General features: G+C 34.9%; 1 protein-coding gene across 1 annotated transcript in view; it reads left to right on the top strand.

Annotated features, from left to right (window-relative positions):
* Abca12 (ATP binding cassette subfamily A member 12) overlaps nucleotides 1-13,686 on the top strand; it is a 170,215-nt gene that overhangs the window by 62,534 nt on the left and 93,995 nt on the right. Inside the window, exons 6-8 of the mRNA XM_003474203.4 lie at nucleotides 1,454-1,639; nucleotides 3,435-3,613; nucleotides 10,105-10,217. Coding sequence (XP_003474251.2) covers nucleotides 1,454-1,639; nucleotides 3,435-3,613; nucleotides 10,105-10,217 — 478 coding nt within the window. The remainder of the gene's footprint in view (nucleotides 1-1,453; nucleotides 1,640-3,434; nucleotides 3,614-10,104; nucleotides 10,218-13,686) is intronic.

The following is a 13,686-nucleotide window of genomic DNA, read 5'->3' as shown; positions in this document are numbered from 1 at the left end:
TTTGCTGAAACAGACTCTTCCATCGAGTACAGTTCAGATAGCAAGTCTAGTTGACGTGATAATCGAGGTCTCTAACAATCCCTGTCTGCTTGAGGAATCTCTTCTGTATGCCAAATTAATTCTAGTCTAAAATTTTCTCCAAGTTGAACCAGTCTAGAAAGAAGAGAAAATTATTCTATTGTACTCATTTCATCCATATTGGTTCCTAGAAGAGTCTTGCATTAAGTGAGATAAATGCTTTAATATGTAGAATGGTAACGCTAGTCTCAAAAGTACAGTTTTATTGTGTCAAAACTCCCTAGTTCTCTTTTTCATGTGGAATGAAATTTCAGAATTCTGTTAGGCAGCACAAAGCCATATATCCAGGGGAGATAAGAAAAAAGAAATGAATTTTATATGTATAGGTACGTATTTTTAGAGTACTTGGAGTAGGAAAAAGGATGTAAAAATTAGGATGACACGTTGTTGCCTATGTCAGCAATACCTCAGATTCCTTTTTCTTTTTCTTTACTGCTTTCTGCAACTCTTGCAAGAATGAATAGAGAAATCACTTGGGAGTGAGTTTATGTTAACGTTAGACAAAGATACAGATATCTAGAATAACTAGAAGGTCCAGCACTTACAGTACATCTTAGATAAGTGGATCCTGTTTGCTCTATTTTATTTAGAAGTTTAGTCACTGGAAGGCTGAGTGTAGATTTTGTGATATGGATTTAAAGGGATGATGAAGTTGAACCTCACCTCACAGGGTTCTAAGAATGAACTTTAGAAGGAACCCCTAAACTACGATACCTAAATATATGTAGTCCACTGTATTGCAATGACTGGGCTCATACTATGGCTAAAAACTTACTGCCTCTATGACTAATCTGCACTATGGAATATACAAGGGGATTATAATGATTCTATTATGAAAATAATTTTCAACTATTGCTTTTAGTCATAATACTTATGTATTTTCCTTTTTTCTATGTATGAGATTGAAATGAAATATAATCCATTTTTCCACTTTTGCAAACACAGAATAGACCTGAGAATAGAACTTTGAAACGCCCTCTTTTGGAAGCCTTCTAAAGAGTCTGATCATTTTTCCAGGAAACATCACAGAGTTTAGATACTTGAGTTTCTGCTGCTCAATACCCAGGAAAAATGAATAAGTTCTTTTTTCTCATTTTTGTCTAAAAGACTGGTGCATTTAGTTTTCCTGATCAGAGACAGGAAGTAAATTCAGTTCAACAAATCATATAAAAACCATTTAAATCATATAACAACACTACATACCACAACCATAATTACTCTCCATACCTTCCAATGTCTAAACAAGGTGAATTTCATTATTTTAATAGTTACTATAACATGGCCCTTGTAAGGAAAAGTTAGTTTTCTTGAAGACTATGATGTCTTAAAAACCTACATTTACTAATATCATGGCACTTTTCTTACAAATTTTTAGCTGATAAAAGAAAATTCAACCTCAGAAGATGTACGAAAAGAACTGTGTGAGAGCTATCCAAGATACAGAGCAGATTCCAACTTCATTGGGACCACTTTAGGCAAAAGTATTTTTAACAAATTTTGCTTTTCCAACATGACTCTTTTGGAGTCTTCTCTCCAGGAGCTAAAAGAACAGCTCTCTCAGGTGAGTATACATCTCTTAATACATCCAAAATCTTATAAGCAATTGAAGCAGGTGTGCTGTTTTCTTTCTTAAATCCACAAATGACTCAACATAATTCAGAGAGGGAGTTTGTAGCCCACGTGGACTGGAAAATGTTGCATATATTCCTCACATTGACATCTGTGCACCATGTTTAATGTTAAGTCATGTTCACTTATCATTTAAATATGCAGGACTGAAATGATTTCAGTGGTGAACTAGAAATACTGCATTATAGTTATTGTAGACACACTTGTAGACATACAGCTTTGCTGTATTGTGAATAAAAATCGACTGTTTTCCCTCAGCTCTATGAGGTTATTCAGGACACAGTACAAGTTTAATAATTCAACTATCAGAGCAATAAAACTACTAAAGGTTACAATAATGCCTTTTCTTTTCCTCACTGATCTTAAACCTAATTATTAAAAGCCGAATTTTAGGGGCTGGGGATTTAGTTCAGAGGCATAAGTGCCTGCCTTGCAAGTGTGTGGTCATGAGTTCAATCCCTGGTACCGATAAAAAGAGAAAAAGACAAAAAAAAAAAAAGCCAAATTTTAATGAAACTACATATCGCTCTCAGTAAAATATTACATATTAGAACCAAGGACATCTGCTATGGTATGCTAATGACCATTTGTGCATACTACTGTTAAATGATGATGACAAAAATAAGATATCAATGATCCACACTTAGTAAAGTCACATATAATAAAGTATCAAAACGTTCAGAATTCTTTTGAAATTATACACAGGAATAAATAAAACATATCTACTGCTAGTCTTTTAGACTTGATTCTCTGAATTTTATTAAAACTTTTTAAATGTTTAAAAATAAAGTTTTGGTAACTTGAGTTTTCAAAAAAAAAGATTAGAGACATTATATAATGACATCAATCTGATATAAAGCACTTCACATCTTTTCTTAACACACTCCACACAGCTGTGGAGAGCAGACTGTGTAGCCAACTCCATTGTTCAGAATTGTACTGTTAGTATGAAAGACCCTGAATTAAGCTGGATTGAGGGCTCAATTTTATAAGTATTAATAAGCTTATTAGAAAATTGTTTTAAGTAAAAATATAATGAAGAAAATATTTTATCTCTGAAAGTGCTAGCTGGATCCCATGACCTAGATAAAACAAAACCAAAAGTCATGTTTTTGTTTGTGTGACTATTTATATAGATTCACTTAGTAATAATCATTCATTATAAGTAAAGTGCATGGCATTGCAAGCAGAACTTCCAAACTATTTTACCATATTACATATTTGCAATTCTAATAATCCACATTTTTTTGAATATATTTCTACATGTGATAAATATATAATGCAAATTATGAGTCTATCTGTACTGTATTTCTATATCTTGATTGTTTACATATTAGTTTTAAGGGTTCTCCACACCACATAAGCTCTAGTAAAAGAATATTTTTCCTAAAACCCCTAAATCAAATCTTAAGAAAGGACAAAAATTACTCAGAAGCTAACTGTGCTTTAAGAAATTAGTTTTGGTTTACCAACATACAGCTGAAAATATTTTACAAAACTATAGTTTTGTTAATGAAACTTTCAATGTGTCTGTTTTTGGATCTATAGGGAAAGCATCCAATTATGTTTGTGAATATTAGAAATGATAATAGTTTTTCTGGATCAGTGATGGCTTCAAAATGAGTGAAGCCATTTCTGAAATGGCTTATGTGGAAACCTTTGTATCTGATGCTTCCCAGGATTACGAATATTGACGTCTCCCTTACTCTGTGTTTCTATTTTTTAAGATATCAAGTGATCCCACTACCCAGAAGCTGGTGTTCCAGGATATAGTCAAAGTGCTCTCCTTCTTCTCACAAGTGCAGGAGCAGACAGCTGTGTGGCAGCTGCTCTCTAGTCTCCCGGATGTGTTTCAGAATGACACGTCGGTAGGCAACCTGTTTGATGTTCTTCGAAAAGCAAACAGGTGAGACAGTGTAAGAACTGAATGGGATATCATTGTTCACAGAGGATTTTTTGTTTGCAAATATTTCCTGTAAATAGGTAGGTACATTCACACAGGACAAATGAACTTTCAGCACCTTACTGAAGAGCGGAGCAAAGAAGTTAAGTGAATTAGTGAAGCAGAAAAGCAACGTACACCACACACCGAGGTCCTTAAGTTTCTCAGAGTCCATGAGGAAGAGTCGCTTCCTGACAGCTGTGTTGTCACTGGGTATCACAGAATGTCTGCAAATGAGGTTTAGAGCAGATCCAGTGCTAGGCTGGATCAGTGCCTCGGGCTCATTCAAGGACAGCCTGAGCTCTGTGCTTCTATCATTTAAACTGCCTGAGATAAAATATCTCCAAGTCACCACGATGGCTTTGGCCTCCTTTGTGTATATATCCAGGTCATAAGTGATTTTTGATTTTGCTTGGCATATGTGTCTCAAAGACTATTTTTTTTAACAAAAGTAATCACTTTACAAGTTTCTTTTCTCATAAAATCAATTCAAGCATGGCCAGAATTTAGAGTTTCATAAGCAAAGCTTAGGTTTTGATTTTCCTGTCTAGCTAGTTTGCAAATTTGCATTAAAAGAAAACTACTACATCAACAGTTACCCATTATTAAGTGACTATCCCATCTTGGACAATGTACTGGACCCCTTATATTATCAGACTCAATCTTAAACTCATTGACTGTATAAATAAGGTAACAGAGTTTCTTAAAACTCAAGTATTTGCTGCTGATGTAGTCAGGAGAGTTCGAACCTCAGTTTCCCAGCTCCAAAACTCAGGCTGTTCCTCTAGAAGGTCATTAGTAGCATGGAGTATGCTACTTTCAGTGTTAATGGAAAGAGACTGCCCTCATGTCTGGAATGCTTCTAAGAGCTTTTACGTTTTCAAAGACTTTATAATAAGCCATGTATTAGTACTTAAATATCATTTAATTTTCACAACAGTGTTTTTAGATGGAGACAACAGATTCCCATTTTAAAGAGAAGGAAAAACTTTATGGGGATCACATGATCTCCCCAAAGTTCAACAATTTCTAGTACAAGGCAAAGCCAGGGCCTGAACTCAAGAACAGCAAATCCAAATCCTCTGATCTTTCCATGGTGGGACATCGTGACTGAGACACAGAGGAGAAGACAGGGCAACATGTAGTTCTCTAGATTGTTCCTTGCTTTAGCTCTGAGAGAAATTTTCAGTCATCCAGAAATTTGACATTTCATCATCTTCCTCAAATTTATATCATCTTGAAAGAAAATAGTGGAGTCAATTAGAGGTAAATGGGAAACGTTTAAATTGTACTGTGCAGCAAAGGGTCAAATTAATGTTCAAACCACAAATAAGATAATCACTAGACATTCAATAGAATGGGTACAGTTGAATAATCCGAAGTGTTGGCAAAATGTAGAGTGATGGAAATTTTCATATATTGAAAGTTAGAATAGAAAATTATATGGTATGGAAAATCATGTGACATCTTTTAATGAAGTGAAACAGTGGATCCTTCTTGTTGAACAGTCTATTCTTAGACACTTACCCTGGAAAAGGAAACATGATCAGGTGAAATTTTGTAATTCAGTTCTTATTCATAATAGCAAAAAATCGAAGGGGGCAAATATCTATGAGAAGAATAGATTGACAAATGATGGGTTATTAATACCATATTTTTGAATTCAACAATAGATATGAATAGATTATTTCAGAAAACTGATGTTTTATTTCATCAATAGAAAACTTTTATATATGTTTGGATTGACTTGAGTATTTGAATTTACTATTTCATCTGTCAATTTAATGGCATCTAAATACAGAGTAAGATTTTTCAGTGGAACTTGAGAATCAGCACTGAGTTGCTCAGAAATATAAAATGCATGCTGAATTTTGGAGACATGCTTCAATAAAGACGTTAAGATATTTTTTTATTACTGTTTTACATTAATTAAATGTTGAGGGCTGGGGATTTAGCTCCGTGGCACAAATGCCTGTCTGGTGAGTGGAAGGTCGTGAGTTGGATCCTTAGTTCAAAAAAATGTTGAAAAGATAAAAGTTCGGATATGTTGGGTTAAGTAAAGAGTATTAATTTTATTTATTTTAGCTTTAACTATTAGAATATTCAAATAAGCTGCTTGTTGTTTTATTGGAACATTCTTTGACATTTGAATCTTTTTCATTACTTTTATTAAGCTGACAGTGTTCTTAAAAGCCACAAAAATGTGCTTTATCATCAAATTATGACCTTATTGGCTTATTTCACTTTTTGTTGAATAAATAAAAAGAAAAGAAACATCACATAGAAACTTTCATTTCCTTCAGCAGCTTTTATTTTTTAAGTGACAAACAGTATATGTATATGTTAGTCACCAAAATCAGGTTATATAATGTAAAGTTATGACAGAAATTAGTGGAAATGAAAAACTCAAAAGCCAAGAACATTATATGAAAAAAAAATACATGCTTTTCACCTTTCATGAGGAAAGGGATAGTTGAGATACAAATCATAAAACTCTGTTTTAAGAAGTTACCTTTAGAATTAGAGAAAATATTCCTAAAATTAATTTGGAACTAGGAGACCTAGAATAAAAAACTATTCTGGATAACAAAGGCAAGGCAGGAGGCATCATAATCCCTGACTTGAAATTATACTACAAAGCTATTGTGATTAAATCAGCATAATACTGGCAAAAAACAAAACAAAACACAGACCCGAGGATCAGTGGAACAGATAATAAGATGCAGACATAACTACAAACACATTCAGCCATGTTATCTTTGACAAAGGAGCCAAACACTGGAAGAAAGATTGCCTCTTTAATAAATGATGCTGGATAAACTTGTCTCTACATGCTGAAGACTAAAACCAAATTCATGTCTATCACTATGCAATAAACCAAAGTCAAAATGGATAAAGATCTAAATATTAAAATGGAAACACTAAATCTACTGGAAGAAAAAGTAGGCAAACATCTTGAAGACATAGATATAGGCAGAAACTTCATTAACAAAACTCAACCTGCATAGGAAATACTACAAAAAATCAACAACTGAGATTTTGTCTTATTAAAAATCTTTTGTATATCGAAAGAAATCACTAATGAAGTGAAAAGGCAACCCACAGAGTGGGAAAACTTTTTTTAGCTAATTGTTACTCAGACAAAGGACTTATAGCTAGAACATATAAAAAACTGTAAAAAACAGACCCTCAGATTCAAAGACCCAATCCAAAAAATAGGCACCCAAGATGAATATGAACTTCTCAGATGAAATGCAAATAGCAAGTAAATATATGAAAAAATGTTCAACATCACTGGTCATTTGAGAGATGCAAATTAAAACAACACAAACATTCCATCTGATCCCAGAAAAAATGGCTGCCATCAAGAAATCAACCAATAATAAATGCTGGAGAGGCTGTGGGGGAAAAAGGAGCCCTTCTCTACTGTTGATGGAACTGTAGACTTGTACAGCCACTGTAGAAGTCAGTGTGAAGATTCCTCAAAAAACTAGAATTAGAGGTCCCATTTGATCCAGCTATTCCCCTTCTGAGTATTTTCCTAGAAGAACTGAAAACAACATACCACAGTGATATATGTACACCCATGTTTATAGCAGCACAGTTTTTAATAGCTAGATCTTAGAAACAACCTAAATGTCTATCAATTGAAGAATGGATTAAAAAATATATTATTTTGATATAATGGAGCATTACTCAGCTACAAAGAAGGATAAACTTTAGACTTTTATAGGTAAATGGATACATGTGACTGTACTCAAAAGTGAAATAAATCAGACTCACATGTGTAAACATCATGCTGTCTCCCTACTGTGAGAAGCTGCAAGAGTAAATAAGATCCAAAACGTATCATAGATATTGTGGAATGGGAATAAATCATTCAAAAGGAAAGAGAAACTGGAAAGGGGGAAAGGAGAAAAGAAGGGAAGGAAAAGGAAAAACACACACACACACAAAAGATAGTTAAGATAGCTATACTACTAATTTCTATTAGTTCATTGCAAAGAAAAGTTTGTGCTTATATTGTTTGATCAATTTTTCTGCCTATATCCTGTAATCTGAGAAACTACTTTTAAGATAACAATCGGCAATTTATTAGCCATTGTTACTCTGCTACTTTCTTGTTTTGAAATTTTGTATCATTGTTTTGATTGTTTCTTCTCTTTAAAATAAAAAAGTTATCTTTACACATAAAAGTGACTCACTTTGGATAACTTCCATACTTTTGTATGATGAAGAACAGGAAAAAAAATCTATGAAGTGGGTAAATATATCTTAATGGTTCAAAGATTTTCAGCAAAGATGGCGGCCAGGTGTCACTATTATTTGTTAGTAAAAGAAATGTTCAAATCATTGATGTTCTATTAATATTAATCACTATCATGCTGCTGCTTTAAGTGATATTGTTACGTGCTGGGTATTTGAAATTGTTACTGGGGTACAGCAGATCAGGTGGGTTAGACCAAGTGTCAGGCTGGGAGGTTGATCAGGATGCACTACATGAGCCCTGTTCAACTGGTGCCCATGGTTGCCAGGATTCAGAGGCAACGTGAAGTCTTGGAGTCAGCATAAAAGTGCCTTGTGCCAACTGTCAGAAAGAGTAGGGACAAAAAAGATAGTCACCCTAAACATTTGGAGCACAGCTAGTGTAATAAGTTAACTCTGCATGGGTTTCTGTGCATGTATATTCTGCCTTCCCCCTCTTGAATGCCAGAACTAAGTTTGAAGAGCAAACAGAGTGGATAGAACATATAGTTAGAAATTAGACCCCAGATCTACCTATTAATTGGTTAATCTTTGTAAGTTTACTTTTGCAACGTTTTTCTCATCTGCAAAACAGGACAAATAAAACTGACTTTATGGAATTATTAGAGAACCTAATTTTAAATATGTGTATATGCATACATACATAATTTAAGTGTATTTACTAAAGCATATATAGCTATATGTCTGTCTCTATGTTAGAAACAAGAGGACACTTTAAGTTTAGCTCTAAATAGCTTTCATGTGTATCCAGGGGGCTAAAATTATAATGATTTTAATTAAATTTTTAAAAGTGCAAAATATTGTAGAAAGCTGTGAAATGTATAACCACATACCTGATACACTGTTGGAGCAAACTTTCAGTTTACTGAGATACTTAACAGGGAAAATCTATTAGCTTATTTGTACATCTAACTTCACAATGGCATATTTTTAACAAAATACTTTTATTCTGTTACTGCTCAAAGCATTGGCTTAGCCTTGATTATTGGAATAAATTGCACTATCAGTGAAATTCAGGAATATTTGTGTAAGTGCAACATTTCTTTAAAAATGAATATGATAATATAATATAATGATCATTAACAGGATAAAAGAGCATTTTTTAACTGGATGTGGTAGTATAGTCCTGTAATTCCAACTATAGGGTAGACTGAGGCAGGAGATCAAAAGTTCTAGTGAGCCTGAGCAATTTAGTGGTCTTTCTCAAAATAAAAAATGCAGTTCCAGAGCACTAGACTGTCAGGAATCAGGTCTTGGGATTGACTTCCAGTTCAGCCAAAAAAAAAAAAAAAAAAAAAAAAAAAATCCCCAAACAAAAAAGTTTCTTACGAAGTCAGTTGATTTTTTTCTAAATCCATTTTATTTGAAATATTAAAAGAGAAAAAGAGAAAGAAACAGAGAAATAGAGAGAGAGAGAGAAAGAGAGAGAGAGAGAGGAGAAAAAAACTACAACAAAAATCTCAAAACATGTCAATCAGGGGCAACAATGGTACATACAATATGCAGTCAACTGATTTTTGAAATATAGGATGAAATTAGACAACAGAGAATTTTCTGATTCCCTGTCTCCACTGTGAATGGCTTGTCTTATGTTAACACAGAAAAGCTAGAAAGATAGTGCCAATTTCCACGGATATGAATTTTGAACTATCTTTGGATTTGTGTCTTTTGGCCTCTTGGAGGATAAAATACCAATATTAATTAGGGCAAGATCCATTCTTCCCAAAATATCTTATGTTTAGCAAAAGGTAAATATTTATAAGATGTTTAAACATTTGTTATTTGTAAAAATGGGATCCTTTGTCTGAGCTTGATTTTTAATGAACATAACCTGTAATATTTATTTTTTTCTTTAATTAAAAAGGGTACCCTTTTATTATAAGTTGCTTTTCCCAGCAATTTATTTCTCATCCTTAGCAGAAAGAAGCGGGCAGGAACTTTCCTCCCTTATTCTGAAATCCTCGCATTGTGAAGTCTGACAGTCCTACAACACAAAGCTCCCTGTTTTGGTTCAAGAACATTTTGTTGGGATTTTGTGCATAAACAGGAAACACATAATTAAATTATAAAAGAAGCATCTTTTTCAGAATAATTTTCTATGCTACAGTCGTTTCCCCCTTGAATTCCCTTTTGTTTCTGACTACACGCCTTGAAACACAACCTGGTATAATTGTGTTTTCACTCATTAGGACGCTGCTGGCCCTGCAGAAGGTTTATCCTCGCGTTGAAGCTAACGAAGGTTTCAGAACCCTCCAGAAGTCTGTTAAACATCTGCTGTACACTCTCGACTCCCCAGTGCAAGGTATTCTGTTTCCATCTTACTGTATTAAATTCAGTGTCATAAAGCCCATTAGATATGTAGAGCAGAATGTAACTGAAGAATTCACTTACGGATGATATTAATCTTAGATGGGACATGCTACAAATAAATCCGGATCTCCAGCAGAAGTGTGAAGAAAGGCAGAAACAGCTGAAAAGGGTTTTTAGGCTTTTACTTCTATGAAAATAATGCCTGGAAGCTTATAAAACTATGTTTAGACTTGGGATGGAAAATACATTTCAGAGTAAGCCTCAAAGATTAGTCTGGAGCTAAATCCTACACTGAATTATAAGATTTCTTTTACCCCAAATAAGTAGGATTTTTTGGAGTGGTAAAAAAATACATCCTTAACTAACCATCTTGAAATTGCATGCTGGACACTTCACCATGATTAAATCAGTGAATTCTAGTGACCCCAGTAGAGTAAAGTGCACCAAATTGATCAGGAGTCAGAAAACATCACCTTTGCATCTGTGGAAGAGATTGTTTACTTTCCTACGGGAACACACAGCAGATACACATGCAGACAAGTACAGACTACAGCTGAGGCCTATAAGAAATAAACTCCTTCTTCCTAAATAAAACATTGGGTTAATATTTACCTTTCCTGAATGAATTTAGAATTACACTTTCTTAACTGAGTTTGCCAGGTTTTGAGTGTGCAGAATTTACTTATACAATAAGCAACCATGAGAACATTTGCACAAAAGTTTATTGTTCAATGCTTTGCCTTAAAATTCCAGTTTTCATATGAGAAACAGGTACGAGAAGGCTTTGAAGAATTCTCATTGGAGGATCAAACCTACAATGGATACTAGTTTCTATTAGACTAGAGATTTTTGTCTATATTTGCATAATTAATTACCTGCTTGCAAGATTGATTGCTGTTAAATTTAATGGTCTTGTTAGACATTAGAAAATAAAGCTTACTCTTAAAAAAAAAGTCTAGCCAGAAAACCAGACAGAGGATTAACAAATACTAATTATTTCTTCTATATTTTTTATGTTTGCATTTTAATGACTTGAGAATTTTGCATTTTTTCTTACTGTTCTTTACCTTTTTATCTTCAGACTCACACCTTCTAATTAATATAAAGTGACAAAGTTAATATGTGTTTTCTAAAGGACAGAGCCCACCTATGCCTTAGAAGTCAAACAAGTAATCCGCAAGTTTTACTAATGATGTAGTAAAGCGCTTTTCTTGGTGAATGATGTAACTCAGTTTTTAACATTTAACAGTGGTTGTGCATGACATCTGAATATGCTAATGACTTTGTCCAGTATTAAAACACAGCAGGCCAATGCGTGCTTCATTTTCATTGTGATCCGTGGTGCTGCTGAGGTGGTCATAGTTGCTCAGTGGTTCTGCACTTCAGTGAAGCTGGTATGGAGATGGTATCTCACAGCGGAGTTGCTCCGCTTCCCACTAGTATCTGCCAGGGTTTAGATAGTTTCAGTTTTCCCTTCACTCTCCTGAATAAGGAAAATAATTGTTAGTGTTTATTATGGCAATACTAAGTGCTCTGTTGTACGAGATTCCTTTTATTATCAAAGCAACCCAATGGGATGCAGGTCTTATCCTACTCGACAGACAGGAACTGATGCAAAAGAGGTGGAACACTTTGCCCGCTACAAGCAGTGTGTATCCAGGCTGACAGTAGAGCCTGGATCTCTCCACCCTTAGTGCCTGGAGCCTGAGCTCTTTCATAGACAGCACCGTGCGTGTCTTATCCTGGGGTACAGACACATTGGGATGGTCCAGTGCCTGCCACCACCCAACCAGAGCACTGTACCCAGTTTTGGACAATGACAGGGTTTGGTTCAGTAGGCCCCACTTTGCCCTATAGGATGCATTTTATTTTCACAGTCATCCTCCGTTTCTCTTTATACCATGACTCCATCATGGCTGCTCCTCTCTGTTTCTTTTTCTAGTCCAACCTGAATTCTAAACACATCTCAGGGTTTTTGGGGGGCCTCCTAGCATCCACAAAAATGTGGAGTTACTGATAAACATCTGGGAAGAAGGTTGTCTTCTAACATTCTGTCTTTTTTTAAAAGAATTTTTTTTAGTTTAAAGAGAATAGAACCAAGCAAACTAAAACAGAATAAAGTCAATCGAAACAAAACAGTGTAAGTGACACAGGGTTTCAAAACAAGATAATAGGAAATCAACAATGGCTACCATAATGCCCTTTGTTATCTTCAAAATAGCTGCCCATACCATCACACATAGGAAAATCAACAAAATACAACAAAATAGAACCCATAAAAACAAAACAATGAACATAATACAAGACTTCAAAACGAGATAACAGTAAATCCAAAATGATTACCATAATATATCTTGCTATCCTTGAAATACGTGCCCTTATCATCAGATATAATAAAATGAAACAAGACAAAACAGAATAAAACCCAACCAAACAAAACAATAAAAAGCACACAGGATTTTAAAACAAGATAATAGGGAATTAACAATGGTTACCACCTTCAGAAGGAGATCCCCGATAGATGCTATACTGAGTATTATTATCCTCTAAATAAGTGATCAGATTACTGACTTTGAGGTGTACAAATTCAGTGAACACTGCAAGCATTAAGCAGTATTTTACTTCAATAGCTATCATGTGTTTCTCCAGATCAGACAGTTGCTCATGGGATCTTGGCTCTTCTTGTCTCCCAGCCCACACGATGGGAGGGGCTGGCATCCGGTTGTCTTCCCCACAGCCTGCACATGGTGCCAACTCACAGGAAGGGGCTGGCATCTGGTTATCCTCACTGCAGCCCATGCATGGCTCCCTAACTTCCAGTCTTAAGGGATCTAATTCTCAACTCTGATCAATTAGACTCCTTTACCCGGTTAATAACTCCAGTATTTCTATTCATAAAGACTGTTTCAGGAGCAGAGATTACATTTTTTTGCTGTTGAATTATTTTATTTTATTTTTATTTATTTATTTTTATTGAGACACTGCAGTGAAATTGGTACAGGATTTCACAGCAGGTTCCCGGGATAACAGTAATAGGTACCACAGTATATCTCATTATCTTCACAATAGTTGTTCTTTCAATCAGGTATAGCAAAGTCAAATGAAATACAGAACATTATAGAACTTATCAGATGGAATACTGAATGGAGCAATACAATTAATCAGAACAAAGCAAAACAATGACAACAATATTTGCCTTCAAAGAGATGGTAGAAGGAAATCCTCCCTATTTACTACACTGCATTTGGTCAACTTCCCAAGAGATGCTCAGACCTTTGGCTGCATTTGCTAATGGTAGGGAGGGAGTTGGAATGATTGATTCTCAGTCCGCGTAGGCTCACGGCTGCTTACCAGGGAGGCGAGCTGGTTGCTTGGTTTCCCAGCGCCATAAGTTCCAACGTGGCATGGATCTCAGGTGATGCTGGGTGGTAGAGATTACATTTTTGACTCATTGGAATTTG

This window comes from Cavia porcellus, unplaced genomic scaffold (genome assembly GCF_034190915.1).
Source record: "Cavia porcellus strain 051 isolate PalLab524CR breed Dunkin Hartley unplaced genomic scaffold, mCavPor4.1 scaffold_26, whole genome shotgun sequence".
Taxonomy (NCBI): domain Eukaryota; kingdom Metazoa; phylum Chordata; class Mammalia; order Rodentia; family Caviidae; genus Cavia; species Cavia porcellus.
This window is presented reverse-complemented; position numbering and strand designations above follow the sequence as displayed.